At 40.1% G+C, this 22,009-nt stretch overlaps 2 protein-coding genes across 3 annotated transcripts in view; one reads left to right on the forward strand and one right to left on the reverse strand.

The window, feature by feature from the left end:
- Positions 1 to 261: 261 nt before the first annotated feature.
- pgpep1l (pyroglutamyl-peptidase I like) lies at positions 262 to 10,717 on the forward strand. 2 transcript variants are annotated; one of them, XM_033634174.2, is made up of 6 exons: positions 262 to 427; positions 511 to 563; positions 653 to 769; positions 1,628 to 1,854; positions 1,928 to 2,118; positions 10,623 to 10,717. In XM_033634174.2, exons 1-5 carry the CDS (start codon positions 397 to 399, stop codon positions 2,100 to 2,102), a joined length of 603 nt encoding a protein of 200 aa, XP_033490065.1. In that variant the 5' UTR covers positions 262 to 396; the 3' UTR covers positions 2,103 to 2,118; positions 10,623 to 10,717. The 2 variants fall into 2 exon arrangements, with proteins under 2 accessions (XP_033490065.1, XP_078024025.1); XM_078167899.1 differs by lacking the exon at positions 10,623 to 10,717 and adding an exon at positions 8,395 to 8,529.
- The window catches only part of igf1ra (insulin-like growth factor 1a receptor), a 94,369-nt gene continuing 74,545 nt past the window's right edge, over positions 2,186 to 22,009 (reverse strand). The window contains exons 12-21 of the mRNA XM_033634173.2: positions 21,831 to 21,973; positions 20,465 to 20,630; positions 20,235 to 20,337; positions 19,928 to 19,998; positions 19,589 to 19,818; positions 17,867 to 17,971; positions 17,500 to 17,659; positions 17,124 to 17,253; positions 14,191 to 14,325; positions 2,186 to 8,850 (exon numbers count right to left, since the gene is read on the reverse strand). Of these exons, the coding sequence (XP_033490064.1) occupies positions 8,325 to 8,850; positions 14,191 to 14,325; positions 17,124 to 17,253; positions 17,500 to 17,659; positions 17,867 to 17,971; positions 19,589 to 19,818; positions 19,928 to 19,998; positions 20,235 to 20,337; positions 20,465 to 20,630; positions 21,831 to 21,973 (1,769 nt within the window). The 3' untranslated portion in view covers positions 2,186 to 8,324. The remainder of the gene's footprint in view (positions 8,851 to 14,190; positions 14,326 to 17,123; positions 17,254 to 17,499; positions 17,660 to 17,866; positions 17,972 to 19,588; positions 19,819 to 19,927; positions 19,999 to 20,234; positions 20,338 to 20,464; positions 20,631 to 21,830; positions 21,974 to 22,009) is intronic.

Raw genomic sequence — 22,009 nt, forward strand, 5'->3', positions numbered from 1 at the left:
AAAATGTGTCATGAAGTAAAATGAAATCAAAAGATGAAGACAAAACTAAGTGTGTAATTAAGTAAACAACTGAAATGAAAACAATGGGTCAAATGAGTATATTTTATAGTTGCTATGTTGTTCACTGAAATGTCATATAAATATAATTTAATTGTTTAAAAATAAAGTAAATCGAAAGGTCAGTTTAGTCTTATTATCAGGCTGATAAATTAACTGACTTCTTTTAAATTAAAAGTCTTACCGGAGGCACCTGAATGCATCACTTCCACAATGCTTTTAATCCTCTATCTGCCGGGGAACAGCTCCGCCAAGCGGACAAACTGTGAACTGCGGCCGCTAAAATAAACCCTGATGTTTTTCAGTGGTCTGTACCCATAGTCCGGTACTGACTGCGTTATGAGTGGATCCGACATCGTGGTGGTCACAGGTAAAGTAGTTTTTATTCCTGACAATAGGCTACATGAGCTCTTCAAACCGGCGCACACGTTGATTTTTAATCCTGTCTGTCAGGTTTTGGACCTTTTCGACAGTTCCTGGTGAACCCCAGCTGGACAGCAGCCCAGGTAATGTATTGGGAATGATAATTAAAATCAATGTAATGCCCATCGCGAGACACAAAGACTTAGATATGTCTAATATTTCTTTATTTCAGGGCTTGAAGTTGGTCGGATTGGGAGAAGGGACTGATGTTTACATCAAGAAGGTGCCAGTGAGTTATGTGAAGACCCAGCAAATCATTGCTGAGATTTGGCAAACTCTTCACCCAAAGGTAAAGATTTGTTGTTAAAGTCAAGACCAGGGCCAGAACCAGTGGTACAGGAAGTCCATCTCACTTAGGAATTTTAATAATGATAATAGTAATAAACTTTATTTATATAGCACCTTTCATACAAGAAATGCAGCACAGTGCTTTACAAAAAGGGCAATATAAGCATAGTGTGCTTCACATGAAAATGGACATAATGAACATAAATCAGAACTAATTCATAAAATCACAGAGCTGTAAAACTATAAATCTTGAAATTAAGTAAGATTTTAAAAGAGATGCAGCAGCGTGAGGCGTAAAAAGAAAGAGTCAGACCTGTCATGAAAATCAGAGTTAGTTAAAGGCTAAATTGAACAGATACGTTTTTAGCTTTCTTTCTTTCTTTTTTTTTTAACTATTTAGACCAGATACCAAAAGTGTCAAACTATTACTGATTTGGATTTAAAAATAAAATTAAACTTTTTGTTTCCTTTTTTTTTTTTTAAATAACTAATTAAATAATTATTTTGTGTCATTGTTCAATTATATTTTATTTTATTTCCCTCTATTTATATATATATTTATATCCCTTTATTTTCCCTATATGTTAACCTACAATGAGTCTGTCTAATATATAACTTATCAAAAAACATTTAAAACCACTTGAAATTAATTTAAACAATCATGAAATCCAAACCTTTTTTTGTAGAGTGCAAACAGTTGCTAAAATCCCCCAGTTTCCCAGAACAACTTCAGAGGGCATGACCTCAGTTTTCTGAATAGTAGCTACAGCCCTGGTGGAGATATTTAGCATAATTACACCATGATTACATTAATAATAGGTGAACATCTCACTTTATCCTCCTTGTTTGTGTGCCCCAGTTTGCTGTACATCTGGGCGTAGCCAGAGGTTCTAGTGTCATCATTCTGGAGCAAACAGGAAAGAACAGCGGCTACAGAGACAAAGACGTGTGCGGCTTCTGCCCTGAGAGTCACTGCTGTGTGGAGGGAGGACCAGACAAACTGGACTCGGTCGTTAATATGAGGGCTGTCGCCAAAGAGCTCCAACAAGCAGGGGCGGATGTTGTTTATTCAAGAGATGCTGGCAGGTAGGCGCCTGCTCCTGCACTGTGATGATGGGCACACAACAATATGAGATAACGCTGTCTGTGCTTCTTTCAGGTACCTGTGTGACTTTGCATATTACTGCTCACTGTATTACGGTCAGAGGAGAGCGGCATTTATCCATGTGCCCTCATCTGGCAGCCTGACCTCAGGTGACAGACTGGTACCACTGCTGCAGAGCCTCATTCTCGCCATGCTGGACCAGCTGGAGGACTCTTCAGAAACCACGTGATGAGAACATGAGCGAGGTAGATCTTCTAATAAAGACATTTCACACATCAAAGTGGCCTCAGAGAGATTTGAATAGAACAGTCATATTTCTCATTCATTTATTTATTCAAAATTTCAGAAAAAAAAAGAAAATACAAGAAATTCTCAGATACACATTTGGAGATGGCATGTCAAAAAATACACCATCTCAGCTATAGGTGTGAAAAAACGTTTGAGGCCTCAGATACAGAGCTTGAAAAAAGACAGAGTCTAGTGAAGGTTTTTTTTTTTTTGATTATTTCTTTTCCCCAATCAGGTAATGAACACAGAGATCTTGTGAAAGTCATTGCAATAAAATCATAGCAGTAGACCAAGGCCCCCTCAGAAGGTATAGGAATGCAAATCATAACAACAGAGGCATGATAATGATAAACCTCAAACTTATTATTGCAGTTTGAATGCACTGACGCATCCTCCATAAACCTGAGGTTTGCATGAAGAACATTCAGAAGAATGAAAGTGAAAACAGATGAATGTTTTTGTCTTTTCAGTTCGTTAATGTATATTTGAAATCTGGTAATGCAAAAAAAAGCAACTAGTGTGAAGCTGTAAACTTAGGCCTATCATCTTTTTTCTAATCATGTTTACCTCTTCACTGTGACTACCCGTAATCTACGCAACATCCCTGTCCTATACATGTCCACGTGTGTATTTAAATGCTGCAGTTATGACAGGTTTGTGATCTAATGGTAACTATGAATTCAACAGTAATTCACCTCACGACAGCTCAATGTAACGTCTACTCCCGGAACTGAAGAGTTTGCATTTAATCCTTACATGCATCCAAAACAGGAAAAAAAAAGCACAGATATGTTAAGTAACTACACAAGCTGTTTGCTTGTCAGTGGTGATTTCTGTACCGACGTGATATTCAGCAGCAGTCAACCAAAAAAACTGTTCACTCTGTCATTCTCTTATATTCTCCTAAATCATGCACAGATAAAATGCTTAAGAGGAAATTGAGCACCCAGGTTTCACATTAGAAGTTACCCAGTGGCCTAGTCGTAATTTCTTTTTATTGCTTTTGGGTTTTAATTTCAACATGAGTTTTCTAATCGTTTCCAGCCCAGATGCCCTTGCACCGAGACAGCGCTCTCCAAAGTAGCCGCTTTGAGTTGAGGTTTGTTAGGAGAAGTTTTGAGATGTAAAAGCTCCTTTTTTTGCCACCTTCGTGCTCAACATTTTCGATGACAGTATAAGATCCACTGAGGTGACGGTTTGAACCAGCAGCATTAGTGTAAGTAGCAGTACAAAGAGGCCAAAAAAAAAGGCGTGTTGAGTTTACTTCCAAGAGATCAAAAAGCCTTAAAAAAATGGCAGAGATAAGCCATTACTAGAGCTGGAACGTGATGGCATTCAGCAGGTAGACTTAGGACAGGGGGAGTGATGGCGTTCACGTAAACACAAAGTTACGGGGGTGACAAAAAAAAGAAGACGGAATCTAATCCAACATTGATAGATGACTGAAACTGTCCAGAAACATGTAGGTGGAGTTGCTGCTATCTCGACAAAGGTTTTGTGTTACATTCACAGCACTGATCCATACATAGAACTGAATGTATATTTTGAGCGTGAATGACATCTGGATGTCTCGTTTGTGCCGTAACCGTGCAACGTTACAGGCTGCAGGTGACCAACGAATACATTTTTTTGTTCTTGGAGGTTGATAAAACATTTTTCCCTTTTTAAATATTCCCCATCATAACTGTTTGGACTCATATAAAAATGCATTTTAGATGAGAAAATTAAGGTTTCTGTCTTTTGAGGATTTGAGGTTGTGACAATATGTTGGGAGTCAGTGGAGATGGGATATCTGGTGCTGATGTTGCGCCCCACACTCTTGCCTTTATCATTCAGTCAAATTAAGCGTAATTATGTAATATTATCTCACATAAACACCCAAAATTTTATATTTATTCTGCAGGAAACTTAACCATACTGCACTTAAGTTCTCTCATGTTGTATTCTTGGAGGTGTAAACTTACTGGTGGGCTGATTACATCACAGATATTCCATCTCCCGTCCTAGTCCGCTTTGTGAGGTTTATCTAGATCCCTGTGGGTTTTATCCAGATGATGAGGTTTCTATACAAACTGATGAGAAAGAGTGAGATGTACTTGTTTTCCATACGCATACATATATTTAAAAAGAGTGAGGTAGATATATACTTGAAGGAAAAAAAAATAAAACCTTTTAAGTCCCCCAGTCATGACACCAAAGAAAATACATACAAAAAAAATCCAACTTTATACTGAATCATGGGGCATTTATACAGTGATTTAAACTGATATCACAAAAGGAAAATAAAAAAATAAATAAATAACACTCCTACAGAAAAAAAAAACTTCAAAGAGAGAGGGGAGAGAAAAAAATCACCAGGCAACATTTTCCAAAAAAAGATGAGGAGAAATCCTTCAAAAATCACTATTCAGCCTCCATTTTAAGACCTTTTGTTTGTTTTCCATTCATGACATTGAAATGTGTTCCCTTCCCTGGACTTTAACCCATCCTTTATTTGGTTTTCAGAAGCAGTGATTATGAAGACAAACAATAAGACCTGTTCTCACTTTGGAGACGTAACGTTAGCAGAAGTGGCATTATATTGCGCTTGAGTGTTATAATAACATTTAAAAAAATAAAAGGAAGGAGAAATAAAATCTGATTTTGAATGCTTGAGAGATGGTTGGCGTAATTAAGGCAAACAATACAACCCAATTAGCCCTATTGATCCGAGAAGAGGCAAGAAATGGATGGGTTAAAATACCAGATCTGGTGTAAAGTAAATATCTCGTACGCTTACTTCAAAAGGAGGCACCGGGGGAGGAAACAGATACAGTATGTTGTAGAGGTCAGTGAGGGGCCAGTGGGGAGGAGAGAGGGCACTACTGGACTCAAAACATGATGGTAAGGGGTGAGGAGGAGGAGGAGGATGAGGAGGAGGAAATGGGGAGGTACAAGCTGAGACAAGTAGAGGACGATCATGAGAATGTGTGGAGAAAGCAAAGCCTTTACTTTGACCTGAGATTGAGTCGCACCTAGGGGGCAATGCTAGGCGCAGTGCTAGACAACAAGTACAAAAAGGGTGCAGAAAGTACACACTCACACATCGAGCTAAGGTGTCCATTCCAAATAATAATAATAATAATAATAATAATAATAATAATAATAATAATAATAATATAGACATCCACAAAACAAATACAGGAGGAAAGATTTCATAAAAATAAAAGGCAATGAACGAAATATAGTGTTACAGGAAACCTTTTGGGGTAACAGAAGAAAATGCTTTTATATCTAAATCATCTTATTTTTTAGTTTTTTTGTTTTTTAAACAGAGTTTGAAGATATAAGAAATGGACTGTAGTGGAGACCATAAAATACCAAACCTGAAGGATTTCTTGTGTGTGTATATATGTATATATACACATTATATATATATATATATATATATATATATATATATATATATATATATATGTACACACATCCAAAAGAGAAAAAGAATAAAATAGCAGCTTTGTTCTGTACAGACATAGAGGCAAACATTTTGAACCGTAAAAAGGTTTTTAAAAAAGTGACAAAACCAATGATGTGTATAAAAACGATCCTGCAGTCTAAAATACAACTGTAAGACCTTTATATGTGTTTGAAATGTAGAGAAACTAATGACTATTCTAAAAGAGACCTGCTGTGATTTAAAAGTCGTCTCTAGGCTACTAAAATCCGATCCAACGCCTTCTCGTTTTTCTGTCTCAGGTCTTCGACTCTGTCTGTCTGTTGTGGTGTATTTGGTGCCATTGAATTTGAACAGCAGTATCACAGAGAACGACGTTCACCTCCCGCATGAAATGTACACTTTAAAAACAAAGTCAGATAAAGGTTCAAATGAATGAACGTGGAGGCAGAGTCGTATCCCTTGATTGTGACGTTCAGTGACTTGCAGTGTGAGACTTGATGATGCTTTGTTAGGATTTTGTTTTAATAAAACGAGGACAGACTGAGGCTGTGATTCAGAGTTGGCTGACTCAAGTTGTGTGTGTGCTTCCACTGGATGTTCAAGTGATGAAGAGGAGGGTTTCTGTTCATCTGTTTAGGTGCAACAGAATGTTTTGTAAAGCCGATCACCAGAAACAGCAAGCAGCCATTTCAAATGTAGTTACATGAAAATATAGGGCTGCAACGAATTATTATTTTCATCATCAATTAATCTGCCAATTGTTTTTGAAAACCCAAACTTGTCTAGATGACAAAAAAACAGCAAGTCCCACCGAATAAGGAGCTGGAGAGCCAATTACATTTGGGCATTTTTGTTTAAATAAACTGAATTAAATTGATAATAAAATCATAAAATTTATAAAATTGGTTGCAAATTTTACATCCATTGACTAATTATTTTAACTTAAAGGTTCAGTGTGTAGGATTTAGGGGCATCTATTGGTAGAAATGGTATTTAACTTTCATAATTATTATTTCATTACTTTATAATCACCTGAAAATAAGAAATGTGTTTGCGTTTCATTAGAATGAGACGTTAATATCTGCTAGATGCCACTAAATTCTACACACTGGACCTTTATTAAAATATACTGACATTTCAAAGTTCGGATTAAATTATCATGTTAAGATGAATTCTTACTAGGGGTGGGGGAAAAAACGATACGATATAGTATTGCGATATTTTTTTGGCAATATTGTATCGTCACACAGTCCCAAATGTGTTTTTCTAAATTATATAAATCATTAATATGACAAATACAAATTGAACTTAAGTTAGCCTACTAGAATAATATAATCAATTGCTTTTTCAGTCCACTAGATACATTTTGCTGCAAAAAAAAATGAGATGAACAGACTGAAAATTTTATCTTATTAGATAAAACAGATGTTTCCCTTTGGGGACATAATTACAGTTGAATAAAGGTTATAAATCGCAGTATATCGCAATATATTTTAATCACAATATTCAATATATTGCAACATATTTAAAATTGCAATAATATTGTATCGTGATAATATCCTATCGTGGATCTACTGGTGATTCCCACCCCTAGTTTTTACTGATACTGTGTCAGTTGATGTGAGGAAAATGTACCTTTAAACTGGATTAAGAGGCCTATACTTCAAATCTTGAATGAAACATTGCTGCTTTTCTGCCGGCCTCTCTATATGCAAATCATTTAATAGAAATTTTGTGGTGCATTTCTCTAAGTATCACAAGGCCTGCTAGATTTATTCCACCCACAATGCAGACGCTGCACATTATCAGAAAACTTTGACTGCAGGTGTGAATGTGGCCTCTCTCAACAGTACACTGTATCCTGTTCTGTGATAACCCCCCTCCACACACACACATACACACACAGCTGCTCCACGAGCAGTTAGTACTAAAGATAAGCATGAAGTCTGAGTGCTACCAAACAATTTTGGTGTTATTTCCCAGACAGACTTATCTGAACTCTGAATCACAGCCTTAAACAAGAAGGGAGACCTGTATGAAACTGAAGAAAAAGCTTGATTTGGCAATAGTTTGGCAGATACACAATAGGCCCTCCTCTTCCATTTTGACCCGCTCCTGACGGGGATCATAGAAATATCAACAGTAAAATGAAACACTGATCTTAGTCCAGACTTTCTCATAGAGGCATCCTCACGTGACATGAGCCCGTCTGCTCATGCAAACAAAGTCATTTTGATGGAAAGTCATTTAGAAATGGAGCTATACCATATTATAGAGAGAATCCCGTGTTTTGTATAAATACACACTCAGATATCCACAACATCCCCTCTGAAATCATCAGGAAAAAAAGTGCTCTTCTGTTGGATTTGCTGGCAGATATGCTAAAAAAAAGATTTTCTTTAGTTCATGTCTAAATCTGTAAGTCAGGATACATGCCTTTAGTGTTTTCCTTCTCAAAGGACTTATGTAACAACGACTGAAATCCTGGCGGCACAGGAAGGAGTTCCCCAGTGTCGAGTCTGAGCCACCAAACTCCAAATGCTTTAGCAGGTTTCTGTACTGTTTCTCAGTTTTTACAGTTTGTGTTTGACCTTAAAGGAGTGGAGAGACCATCTACTGGCACACAGTAGAAGAAAATAATTTCTTACCTCATCCATCCCTCCTTAAGAGATGGAGGAGAGGTTTGTGTTACCCTGTGTAAGAGGAGGAGAAGGGGCTGGTCTGATATCAGCAGGCCGACGACTGGGGCAGTGGTAACGCCCGTTCGTTCTTTCTGCCCCCGTTCATGTGTGCATAGGGTTGCATCTCATCAAAGTTGGGCCGCAGTACCACCACGGGCCCGTTGGCCGAAACATGTCCTGAGTGCTTGTCCAAGGCTTGGCCTGGAGACGCCAACGCTGAGGCAACCGGGCCCGGGGAGGAGGGAGACACAGGTCCCAGTAATGGAGTACTTGGGCCTTGCATGGGGGATAACTGCTGGGTAGAAGGAGGCGGCGTGCCTCCTGTGCACCCCGACGAGGGGGCGGCGGCAGCAGAGGGCTGCCTGGTGGATGCAGGGTCCAGTGGAATGTTCTCCATGTTTTCTACCTCCATGTCCAGCTCCTCGGTGTCCGGCGGCTTGTTCTCCTCGCTGTAGAAGAAGCTCATTTCCCTGAAGGGAGGATCTAGTTCATCTTTGATGCTGCTGATGATCTCCAGGAAGGACGGACGCATCTTGGGGTTATACTGCCAGCACATCCTCATCAGCTCGAATCTGCAAGTGATGTAGAAAGGATAAAAAGGGTTGGTAATGGACAGTAGATTCTTGGCGTTGTTTTATAATTAAAAGCATAGATTCAATTTGTTTTTTCAGATGATCTTTTTGGAGTTTGCATGTTCTCCCTGTGTCAGCTTGGGTTTTCTCCAGGTACTCCGGCTTCCTCCCACAGTCCAAAGACATGCAGGGTTAGGGTTAGCCCTTTGGAACCTGGAGCAACATCACTTTTCTTACGCTGCATTCAGACCCCTTTTTCAAGTATTTAAACCTTTGAATCATGAGCTAATTAGTGCGATTTCAAAAATTATTTTTAAAAAAGGGAAAAAAAAAAGAAACAAGCTGTATTTATAACTATTATTATTATTACATTTTAAAATTATGTTACGGAATTATTATAATTTTAAGCACTATTTCCAGGGAATTCCATCTTTGTTTGTTTTTAACTTTCTTCTTCTTCTTTTCAAAACTAATTTTCTTGTTTTAAAATTCGTGGTAATTTTGCGGGGTCATTTCCTCTTTCATTGCTCATTGGCTTCTTCCCATGTTTTTAATAGAAATCAAGCCAATTTGCTCAGGTTGCAAAGAGTTAACTGGTGATATATGACTTCAAGTTGACCGTAGGTGTGAATGTGAGTGTGAATGGTTGTCAGTCTCTATGTGTCAACCCTGTGATAGTCTGGTGACCTGTCCAGGGTGTACCCTGCCTCTCGCCCAATGTCAGCTGGGATAGACTCCAGCTCCCCCGCGACCCTTAAGAGGATAAGCAGTTATGGAAAATGAATAAACTTTTTCATAACAAAATGAGAACTGTGGATTTTATCCCCCGTCCAAGAGCATAATTGTGCCACTTCACAGCCAGTAGGACAGGAGGAATGATTGCAGCAGCCAACATCTCTTTCAGTGTACATGTAGGGATGTGAATATTGTCTTAATACAGACTTGGAAGAAATGTGAACCTATCCTTTCAGGACTTCTGAGTGGGGAGACTTCATGTTTCTCACCAGCAGGTGGCAGAAGACACTGAAGTTAAAGCCAATTTCCATTCTCTCTGGCAGTGTAACTCAGTTCACTGTATAGAGCTTGAAAAACAAACCCTTATGTAGACGGTACATTAATATAGTACTGTACTGTGCTGCTACTCACCACTTACTACAGTGAATATCCGATAGAACAGATGCTTTGATTACTTTTAGATTGTGTACAGAATAAAACAGACACAAATTACAATAACAAGTGTAAGTTTCTGTGTTCACATTTTGTTTAATATTAGTGGGTGTGAATGTAATTACTGTGTGCACCTTTAGCTTGATGGCAGCAGCTTATACACACTAAAAAAAGATGTGTGAAGTCACATATACCCATCCTCATCTCTTGGACTTTACAGATTTCATACAGGTTGTTGACAGATACTCTTGGTGAGCGTGACAGTTCAAACGAACTACTAAAAACCTGGATACGTTTTAAGGATTGCTACATCACAACAGATACAGTAAGATCAGTAATGTCGCATGTGCTCTGAAGCACAGTAAATCATATGTTATGTTACTGTGCCAGGCCAGCAGCCGAGCTTTGGGAATGTCAAAACAACATCATAAAAGGGAGAATTATTACAGTTTTGTGTGGTGCTACACCACACACCACAACTTCAATTATACACAAACAAGCTAAGAATACTCTCTAAGGCCCGCTGACATAAACACCTCAGTCATCTCTCCTCCGTTCTTGCTGTTCCCTCACTCTTGTTTTCTTTCTCTCCCTCTCTCTCCCAGAGGTCTCTTTGCCGTCTACAACAGCCTCTGCAGCTGGGTGCCAGCTCTGCTCTGCACAGAGGAATTATGGGTAGAGCTTTTCTTAAGCACGCGCCTTGCTTCATACTCTAAAGCAGCAGTCAGGGGAGGGGGGACGGCTTGGGCTTGTTTTTCAGCAGCGCAGCAAGTGTCTTAAAGTTGACGTTAAGATGTCCAAACCCAGGAAGCGAAGACCTCCCGTGGAAAGACGTGTAATGCTTGGCGCTCCGGGGTAACCTGACGGCGAAGTCCCTCCTGCTGAAAACTCTTTCCCCACCATCTGTTGCTGCGCACGGGGCTTGATGCAAATTTAGAAAACAAACAGTGCAGTAAATCATGACATGTTGTCAGCATCCTGCCAATCACAGCAAACACAGACACATGCTATTGCCATTAAGCTTAATGGACTTACATTTGACCTGTCACCAGTGACGTTATTAACACATGTACAGCTCACAGTGGTACATGAGCTGTACATGTATGTCCTATAGCTGGCATGAAAGAGCTCCTCTCGCACAGGCAACATCTATTTCACTTTTTATTTGTCTATTGCCACCAGTTTTTATATAACTTATGTTTGTTTACCTGCATTTAGTACATTCAAGTCCATTTTAACAAACTAAATGTGCTGTATACATAAAGTTTACTGACTGATCTTTAAAGGTTCAGTGTGTGGGACTTAAGGGGATATATGTCATCAGATATATCATACAATATATGTTTTTTCGTAGTGTGTAATCACCTGAAATTGATTATTGTCATGTTTTTGTTAACTCAGAATGAGCCATTTATACCTACATAGGGAGTGGGTCCTTGTCCATGGAGTCGGCCATGTTTGTACAGTAGCCCAGAATGGACAAACCAAACACTGGCTCTAGATAGGGCCCTCTGCCTTTTCACATTGACCACTGTAATTAGCAGCCCCTCTACCACAAGCCGAACAAAAGCATCAGAACAGCTGCTTTATTCAGTGTTTTTACCGGTTTAAATCTCTGCGTCTGTTTGTTTCAGACAGGAAGAGAACTCTGCAGACAATTTCCAGTTAAAACATCCTGAATGTCTGGATCTTAAGTTAGCAGAGAAAAAATTAAGCACACATTAGCAGGTGCTGGGCTAGCCTGCACCGTTTGTTTTGGAGAGGAGGAGACCTCTGCGGATAATATGGCTCCCAGTAAAAAAATCACCTCAACAATGAACACTAAAGAAATCCTAAAGGGGGATTTATACTTTTGCGGCAGACCCTACGCCGTAGCCTATGCACGTGGCCTACGCCGTTGTGAGCATTTATACTTGTATGGTGGTGTGGCTGTGTCACTCTGCAGTCACACCTCCAAAACACTAGTCGACGGCGGGGTTTCTTTGAAGTGCTGAATAGTATAATTGATTCAAAACACACATTAAATATGGCTTAATAGCAACAGTTTCAAACACATTACACAAATCAACTTCTTCATAACTAGCAGCATTCACAGACAAAGCACTTGTCTTTTCCTGGACACATTTCCCCCACAAATACAACATGCTAATGTTTTTAGCACAAGTCTATGACATTTTACATTGTATAAATTAGCCTAGTAGCTAGCGGACTTTTCCTCCACTCATATGAAGCCAGGGACAACAGCAACATTTAACAAAGGTAACATTACAAAATTCGGCTCCATTATAGCTTGCAAGGTTCACCGACAAAACAACTGCTTTATACTAAACACGTTTTCCAAACAGATGTAACATGCTAACGTTATTGGCACAAGCCCATGGCAGTTAATACTTGGCACATGGGAGAAGTTTCAGTTGGTTGCAATCTGCAATCCTCACCAATCCTACGCACTGCTCCTTTAACTTGACAGCAACCTTTGGGTGACCAAGATGGCTGCCTCAGTCCTGTGCTCTCTAATACTTGTTTTCTTTATTTGATCTGTTTAAGCTGTGTGCGTCTGTATCTGTATCGCACTGTAAATGTGTCTCCTGCACTGTCTTTAATTACAGAGAGAGCTCATGTAAACTGGAGTCAGACCCTCCCTCGTATGTGTGTCTGACTCTGTACTTTTGTGTCACATCAATAACTGCTGAGTATTACAAATATGTGGTGTGATAGTGCAAAAACAGAGTTTTCAAAATGAAATTAGGCAGCAGTCAGGTTTTTATTAAATAATCCGCACTAGTCTAGACACGGCCAAAATGTAACCAGACTAAAAAAATGGACAGAAAGAACCTTGAATCACTCAGATAAAATCAGAAACAGACACAGGCCAAGTGCAGAACAGTCTTCAGACATCTATGGTAAATGTTTAATAAACTCTAATGGGAATCTCTGGCAACAAAACTGCACACATGCAACATCCCCAGTGTGGTGAAACCTTGATGTATAATAGCACTGCTAGTGATACTGCACATTCCGCAATAAATCATGTTGTTTAATATAATCGCGGATCTGTCTGCATTTAATTTTCGCCCAACCCTGCGAGAGAGAGCGTGCGCTTTTGTCTATAGGAAACTCAAGACAGAAACATGGGAAATCCAATCAGTGACCCGCAGCTACCTGACCATGGGAACGACAGTACAAGGAGGAGACATTCAAAGCTTTCCAAATATGACTCAGCCTGCTTTCTCTTGTACCTTTCTATTCAGTCTTTGTATGGACTTCTGGCTTCACCACACTTCAGCAGTCGTCTGGAAATCTCCATTAAGTCACTACAGTAGAGGCCACCAGCAGCAAAAGGCCTGACTTCCCTGTGTGCTGCTCCCAGACCAGGAAGCTAACCCCTCACCCACCACCACTACCACCACCACCTCTGTAACACAATCCACACACTCCTGTAATCAGGACAAAACAGTCAGGCTGCCATAGAAACGAGAGGTTTGTGTCTGCACAACACACGGCCCTCTTTTTTTTTTTTTTTTTTACTCTCACTCTCTTTCTAAGGTGAGGTCAGCCATGGAGAGTGGGAGGGGAGAGCGCAGAATGCCTTCTTATTGAGGTCAGAGTGGGAGAGGAGAAATGCATATATGCAGCGCCGCATGCTGACAAGCAGGCTGTGCTGTGATTTCTCTTCTCTTACAGCCAGGGTGATTCATTAATGAATTATAAATGAATTAATGAATGCTTGCTCTCCCACTCCCTTCGCTGATGGACAGACACCGTCTCCCCGCTCATGCCCGTTCTCGGCGGCAGGAATGAGGGGCATCTTTCACACACACGTCGTGGCATCCCTTCTATGGGCCGAGGCTGACGGGTGAGGAGGCTTCTTGCTGCCAGCTGACCACCAGGGCCATGTCGTCAGCGGGCCACATTTAACCTGTGACGTTAATGTCAAGCCTCATCTTGGCTCTACCTAAGCGTACACACCACATGATATCCTACACACTTTGAACCACAACTTAAAATAGACGTTGGGCAAAATATTAATGGGACAGAAGGCTGAGCGAGGCAGCAGTAGGCAGTAGAGGACAAAAAAACAATGCATCCTTTAAGGGTGCTGTAACATTAACCTGAAAGATTTAAGGTGTATGATATTACGCGATTATTAATGACAGGTACAAGGAGACTTACAGCATGTCGGGGCAGTTGTCAGGTTTGTCCAAGAGTCCTCCTTCCATGACGAAGCGCAGCACTTGTTCATTGGACATGCCCTGGTAAGGCTGTTCTGCTAAGGTGGCGATCTCCCATAGCACGACACCAAATGACCTGTGTAAGATATGAGACAATAATTTTTAAAAAAGACATACATTGATGCTTCTTATCTGATGCTAATTCAGTGCTGCTTACATTGAGTGCAACAGCAGAAAAGGTTTAAGGCTGATGTAGCAATGACCGCCAAGGACAACAGTTTTATTGCTTCTAGATAGATCGTACATTTCAAGGTCCAAATGTGACAAAAGAAAGTCTTACTAAGCAATACGAGGGATAAAAAAACACACTATACTCACTTAAAGGAAGTTTTGGTCCTCAGACTTTCAGCAAGTAATTAATTCATTTATTAAATTGTACCTGGTGAAGGTCCAACAACCAAAACATTATCAATTAAGGGAGTACAAATGGTAACTTTCCCTCCAAATACAAAGCCTGTACAGTACACCTTCCATTAGCCGTAACCATCTTTCAAAGCATACTTCAAAAATATGTTTTTCCTGGCTTTCAGGCAGCCGGTGGTTTCCTTTTGCTTCACTAACACTCAGCCTACATGCTTGAGTCAAGTAATCCACAACAGTGAATATAATGGCTACTTTTAATATTGTAAATTTTATATTATAGTTGTTGTATTCAACTTTAAGTAAAGACTTTGTAAGAATTTGTAGTCTATGCGTGAGTTGTGTTTAATTAGCTAATAAAAAGTAAAACAAAAAAACTAGAAAAATATATTTGCTGGAGCAAGCCAAAAAAAAAAAAAGCACTGGTATGAACCTTTAAAGCTGCACTAATTAATTTTTTTTTTGTCACATTTCTTCGAATGACTGTGTACTGCTAATACTGAAGCTTGTAGAGATGAACCCACAGAGAATTACCCGACTGCAGCTCCCCAGAGTTCTCAGCTTTTCAAGGTGATATTACATCAGTGTTGCATTTACAGCATGCTCCACCACCTCGACAGTGGCCAAAAAAAAAAAAAAAACAGCTTTAAAATGCTTTTTATGTAAATAAGAATAAGGATAATAATAACTTTATATAGCACCTTCAAAAGCAGATTTTACAAAGTGCTTTGACAAAATTATGGTCAATAGGTTAAGTTGAAGTTAAAACAAGAAGGCAAAAAATGCAAGATGCAAAATATCCATATACATAAATACAAATGAAAAGAATAAAAGCAATAAAAAGATAATAAAAAGAAATAAAAAGACAACATCACACAAATGATGGCAAAAGCAGCATCCTCTTTACATGTAAACCTCGACTTTGGAGCAGCCAAAAGGGCCCCACCCGAAGATCTGAGGGTGTGAACTGGCTCATATGGGGTAAACATTTCTGCTATGCAGCTTGGGGCCAGACCCAGACGAGCTATAAAAGTGAAATCTTAAAATCAATTCTAAAATTAACAGAGTGCCGATGAAGAGAGGCTAGGATTGAGGTGATGTAATGTTGTCAGTTAAAACCAGTAAGAGGCCTTGCTGCTATTTTGAACTAGCTGGAGGTGAGAGAGTGATTCTAAACTTGGGTTAGATTTAAATTAATTATTAAAACAGAAGTGTTACGCACAGCTAGTTGTGGATTTCTGCCCCTAAGTGGCTAAAAAGCAGCTTAAAATACTGCAACTTTAGATGCCTACATTATCTTGAGCACAAGTACCCTATTAACTAAACTTTAATGGTCAGAGAAAGAGTAACCTGACCACATTTACTGAGCACAGGATGTTGGAGAATGCAGCTTCTCCTTATGTTATCCACATCATGTTAAACCTAAAACCTGGCAGCCTGAGTAGAGTAATGTAAGCCGTGTATCAGCGTACCAGTCAGTCAATCACAATGATGTCATTACTGCAGGAACCAGCCTGAGTATAAAGTATTTACAGTACGGTTAACGTCACCTCCGTTTAACCTCAAGCTACCTCACACTGAAATTACTATGAAACTATTCATGGAGAAAATTCTTAACTCGACTTACAAAAACCACAATATTTGTTCACTCTTGCTCGCCATAATTTCACAACTGGCACGAGTTCAGAGAGTACATTCAACAGTCCTTTAAACAGTCTTATTACAACACTGCACATAAGTGGCTGAAACTGTTTTGTGCTGACAGACAAAGCCACACTCAGACAGCTTTTCCCGATCAACAAAATAAAAGTCACCTACTCGCGGATTCCTAAGAAGCCCATAATGGGTTCGTCTTACGCTAAACTTCATCTGTGCAACATCAAAGAGGAAGATATAGAACACAAATGTGGAGGTGGGTTTGCGCTGGCACTGCAACCTCTCATTTAAGAACATCTGGAGCAGTTTAAGCCCACTCTGAGGGACTGACCCGTGGGACATTTTGAGTTGGGAAACAAAAACTTGCGACTGAGCTAGTACACACTTGTGTTTCTCTACGACGACGTCGCTACAGATAGAAAAATGTGGCAGAAGTGTAAACTGAGATTTCACTGCAAGCTGGCATAAAAAAGGTGTCAGTAAAAAAAAAAAAAAAAGATTTATCTTGTTCTACGCTCCTCTGTCAGGGAGAGAGGAATTTCCAGAGAGCCAGCTGGAAACCAAAAGATTGCGATGGTTTTGGAAGTACTAGCTGTCATAGTATGCACAGAGGGGAGAGAGGACAGGAAATGCATGTTCAAACTGTTAAAAGTGAACTGTTAAAAGTAAGGAATGTTAAGAATACGGGCCCGTGAATTGAAATACTATATGTTTTTATAGCTTCAACTCCACAGCATGAAATATTTTAGCGTATCCACACACACAAATATGTAGACATTTCTGGAATACTTTGTGAGCCCCTTGGATTTGGGCAGGTTTATACATGAATAATGCAGGCTTGCGAGTGTGTTCTCATACCAGACATCTGACATTGTAGTGAACACGCCATCTTTCAGCGACTCTGGAGACATCCAGCGGACAGGCAGCAGGCCCTTCCCTCCTTTTCTGTAGTAATCCGTCTCATAAATATCTCTGGTCATGCCAAAATCTGAGGAAAAAAATGAAAACAGAGGTTGGGGAAGCCACTAAATATCACTCATTCTGTGTGGGAGAGGGAGCTCCTGAGAGCTCATCCATCCCCTCACCTCCTCCCTCTCCGTGTCCATCTACATTAAGACTCCACTGCCTCAGGCACTCACTGAAATCCAAACACTTATTTTTTCCAGGGCCGGTAGAGTGGGTTCAGCATTGAGCAACCAGGGGAGGCTGAAGGCACCGCATTAACTTGACTTACCTCCAATCTTCACAGTGAAGTCCTCAGCTACCATGCAGTTCCTGGCAGCCAAATCTCTGTGGACAAATTTGTTGGCATTTAGGTACGACATGCCGTCGGCAATTTCCCCTGCCATCTGGATCATCTTTTTGAGCGGGGGTAGGACCTGGCTCGTGGCATTCTGGGGAGAGCACAGAGCACGAAAAAACACTGTTCAGTCAGCCACAGCGCTGGACACTGCTTACAGTTCAGCATTACAAAGTGAGGGCTGGATGCTGTGTGTGGAAATGTGGGTGTGGGAGAAGGGCCTCAAAAAGGGGGACAGGATGTGTGTATGTGTTTATCACCTATTTCTGTGTGTGTGGGTGTGTGAGGAAAAGCAGCTTACTTCTTTGCGTAGAGACCGCAGGTAGCTCTTGAGATCTCCACGGGTCATCAGCTCCATAATCACCAAGGTTGGCTGTCCCTGAGAGACCACGCCCAGCAGACGCACCTACACCAATCACAGTAGAGCACAGGTTGGGTATGATGAGGCAAAAGTCCCAAAAACAAAATATACTTTAAATCTAAGCAGGTTTTTCATATGTAGTGTCTAAGTATTGGCGAGTACACCATTATCTGCATCTGTAGCTGTATCTGTTCAACCAACTAAAACATCTGTATCCGAATTAGTACTTGAAATGAGGGGGTCTGAGAGTGGGTGGGACCTAAACTGGAGATGAGTAGGATCTAATTAGAAGTTGTCATTTTAAGCCTCAAATTGGTATGGGTTGATCAGAAGTAGATATGTTTATCATTTATTAGAAAACTACAGTACAGATATAGACCCATTTTATTTGAATAATACTCATATTCATTAAAAGTACATTATCTGTATCCATTTCATCGAGTATTCAGCTCAACTCTAGTAATGTGTTTGTATAGAAACATACTTAAAAAAAATGTTTTTTTTGTGTTGTTGATGGACACGGTTCTCCCACAATGCAATGCACAAAGGAAATGTAAGAGCAGCTGGGAAAAAATGTAACCACAGATGGTGATGAGACAGCTCCAGGATCCAGGAACACATCAGAAAACAAAAATAACTATGACAATTTTTGGAAAAACACTGACTTTCTCTGTGTGTGACAAATTTAACTGGCAGCTCGATTGATGTGCGATAGTGCATGCATTGTATTATTTCATGTTAGTATAAACCAGATGATTTCTTGTACACTGACTGCAAAAACAACAAAGATTGGTATTTAGTTTAAAGGTATACTATGCAGGATTATGGATTACTGTTTCTTAACAGGCTTGCCAGTGAAAGCAAAAGTCAACCCCAGATTCATTCTCATTTGGTCGCTACAGTTTTACAAAGCCCCGACCTTGCTTTAGCTCTATGGGTGTACATGCCCATAAACATCCCGAGCACAAAAAATGTCTGTCTCTGCAGGGGAATACATCCCTTACACTTCTAGTGGGTAATAAGTGATGATGGACAGGGGTTACTTCCTGTATGAGTCTATACATTGTTTTTTAAATCCTGCATGGTGTACCTTTAATGTATAAAATTAGTAGATAGTAGAAGCAGCTGTTTAATTGTTCATATTTTACATCTTATTTTCATATTTTAAAATACAGTTTCTCTTTAACTTGCTTTGAAGATTGTAAAAAAAAAAAAAAAATCCTTTAAATCATACAAATTGAATTTAATAATTAAGTGTTTGGCTTTTTAGCAGCCAGACTTAATAAAAAGGTTGTTACAGCAGCTTTCCGGAAGGGAAAAATCTTTAACACATCCGTTTAACGTAGTTAATGAGGCTGTGATCACGCTGATGAGAGAATCTACACAATCTCCAGGAGGCTAAACCATGCCTCGGGCTGTGGCTGCCTAAGTAAAGACAAGCACGTTGTACTCGGCGCTTGTGACCCGCTGACACCTTTCTCTCTGCATCTATGCAGATTAATTAGGAAATGATGATAATCGAGAGCACTTTCTTACTACCGGGTTCAATGTAATGATGTGTTGGTTTATTTTAAGCCGTGCTGTGGTGATGTATCTGCATTTATTCCAGGCTTTTCTCACTCAGGTGCATGATGGTGACCATGTCCACTGTGTCCATCTTACCACATGGTGACAGTTGAACTCCTTCATGACAGACGCTTCATTCAAAAACTCAATGCGCTCCCTCATGCTGGCCGACTCATTGACCGTCTTGATGGCCACCCGTGTTTCAGGTTCGTCCTTGACCACTCCTTTGGCAATGCCTTCGTACACCATGCCAAAGGAGCCCTGGCCCAGCTCCTTGTGCATTGTGATCTTCTCCCTGGCCACCTCCCACTCATCTGGGACATACACTGGCACAACACAACAGGCAGCACGTCAGCAACACACACACACACACACACACACACACACAGTGAAACGTAACAAGAAAAACACTGACGAGATATTGAATATTCTTACTATCAGCAGCACTGAAGTACTCAGGGTTGACAGACGCATAAAGGACTCCATTCCCCAATCTGTCGCTATTCCTGTTGACACAAAAACAGCTGAGTTAGTCAGCAGGCAGCTCCGATTGTGGACGGGATGTGTAATCCTCCATAAGAACTCTCGTCTTTACCACAGGGGAATGTTAATGAAAACAACACCTATTAACTCTAATTAACGTTACACTGGTCATTAAGTTTCATGAGCATGGCGAGGTAGAGCAACACTGTTGAGAGACTTTGTCTGGCAATGTGGAAAGTATGTTCATAAAAACACTTGCCTCTTCTTGTTGACGAAGAAGAGAATCGTGGTGATGCTGGCAATGAAAAGTGTCACTATGATGGGAATTATGATGACCAAGTAGAACGTAACACCATCGTCTCCTGCCAGACAGAACAGAGAAATACAAGTGATCAGCACTGACTAAAGGTGTCAGTTCTTATCAATGTTCAATTAGTCAAGAAAAATCCTAAATATACAGTATTTAAAGTGGGAGAAATGGTGTTTTACGTTTGGGTGGAGGCACGTAGAAGGACACGCTCTCCGTCCAGGAGCCGTTCCCCGCTAGCGAAGTGGCACGTACGTGAGCAGAGTAATTCCCCGAGCCCAGGTTGGTCAGCCGAGCTCCTTTGTGCTCCCGGTACTGTTGCCGCGACACACACTCGTGTTTCTCAGGCTGAAGCAAACACATGGTGGTTAATGTTTGAAAGACAGTGAACAATCAAAGTCAGTCAGAATCAGGTAAGGAGAGTAAAACGTAGAGTAAAAAGTATTGTGTTGTGTTTTCAAAAATAAATTCAATATAGGGACTTTCAGATCTATCACTTTATAGTCCTGCCCCACTAAAAATCTATTTTGCTTATTGTTACTTCACTTGAACACTTGAGCTTTACTTTGCAGAAAGAATAATGTGCACAGTATGACACCACACTTGAAGGCTGTTTTCACATTTATCTGCTAGTGAGGGAATTCTTAAGATGTGTTGGCAACATGAAGTAAAATAGATATTTTGTCACACATATAAACTTTGTAAATGCACAATATTTTCATATGCATGCGTACCATAGAGATCAATAATGGATGTCAATGTTGACAATTTTTAGAATTTTTAACTACATCATTGAACTTTTTGTGGAAAAACCATATGGAGACAAATTATTACACCAAGCAGTATTCATATATTCTTAAGTATTTTGTCTTAAAGGTCCAGTGTGTAGGATTTAGGGGGACATATTGGCTGAAAGTGAATATAAATGGTATGTTTTCTTAATTGTATAATCACCCGAAAATAAGAATGGTTGTGTTTTCTTAACCTTAGAATGGGCCTTTTATATCTACATAGGGAGCCTGTCCTTGTCTACAGAGATCGCCATGTTGCACCAGCATGTTTCTGCAGTATCTCTGTACAGACAAACCAAACACTTGCTCTCAGGGCCATTCACATTTTGGTATTGGACGCTGTATTTAGCAGCCCCTCCGCAACAAACAGTGTCGGAAAAACACAGACTTTTTTAATGTGAAACTTTACTCTGTGTTTTCTCTGGTTTAAATCACCTGATCTGTTTGTTCAGAAAAAGAAGAGACCTCTGTGGATAATTTGGCTCCTGGTAAAGACCTCCTGAATGTCTAGATCTTATCGAGTTATTAGAGAAAAAGGTGAGCACACATTTGCAGATGCTAGGCTAACAGCTGTTTATTGATTCAGCTCTTTGTAAAAAAAAACAAACTCCTGAATAAAGAACACTGTCGGAAGCCTACTCAGGGGTTTCAGCTGGTTGCAATCTGCAACCCTCACTGCTACACGTCACTACATCTCCCTAAATCTTACACACTGTTCCTTTAAAACACGTCCGAGGGAATCTTTAGTTATACTCACCTCAGTCCCCAGACGGAACTTGATCTCATACATCAGGATGAGTCCGTTGGGCATGGCGGGCTCTGGCCAGTGCAGCACCACACAACCTTCAACCTTATCACTCCTCTCAAAGATCACCTTTCCAGGGATGTCATCTGCTTTGACTGGGAAACACACGCACAACATTACAACAAGCATTG

The sequence above is a fragment of the Epinephelus lanceolatus genome, chromosome 5 (assembly GCF_041903045.1).
Source record: "Epinephelus lanceolatus isolate andai-2023 chromosome 5, ASM4190304v1, whole genome shotgun sequence".
Taxonomy (NCBI): Eukaryota; Metazoa; Chordata; class Actinopteri; order Perciformes; family Serranidae; genus Epinephelus; species Epinephelus lanceolatus.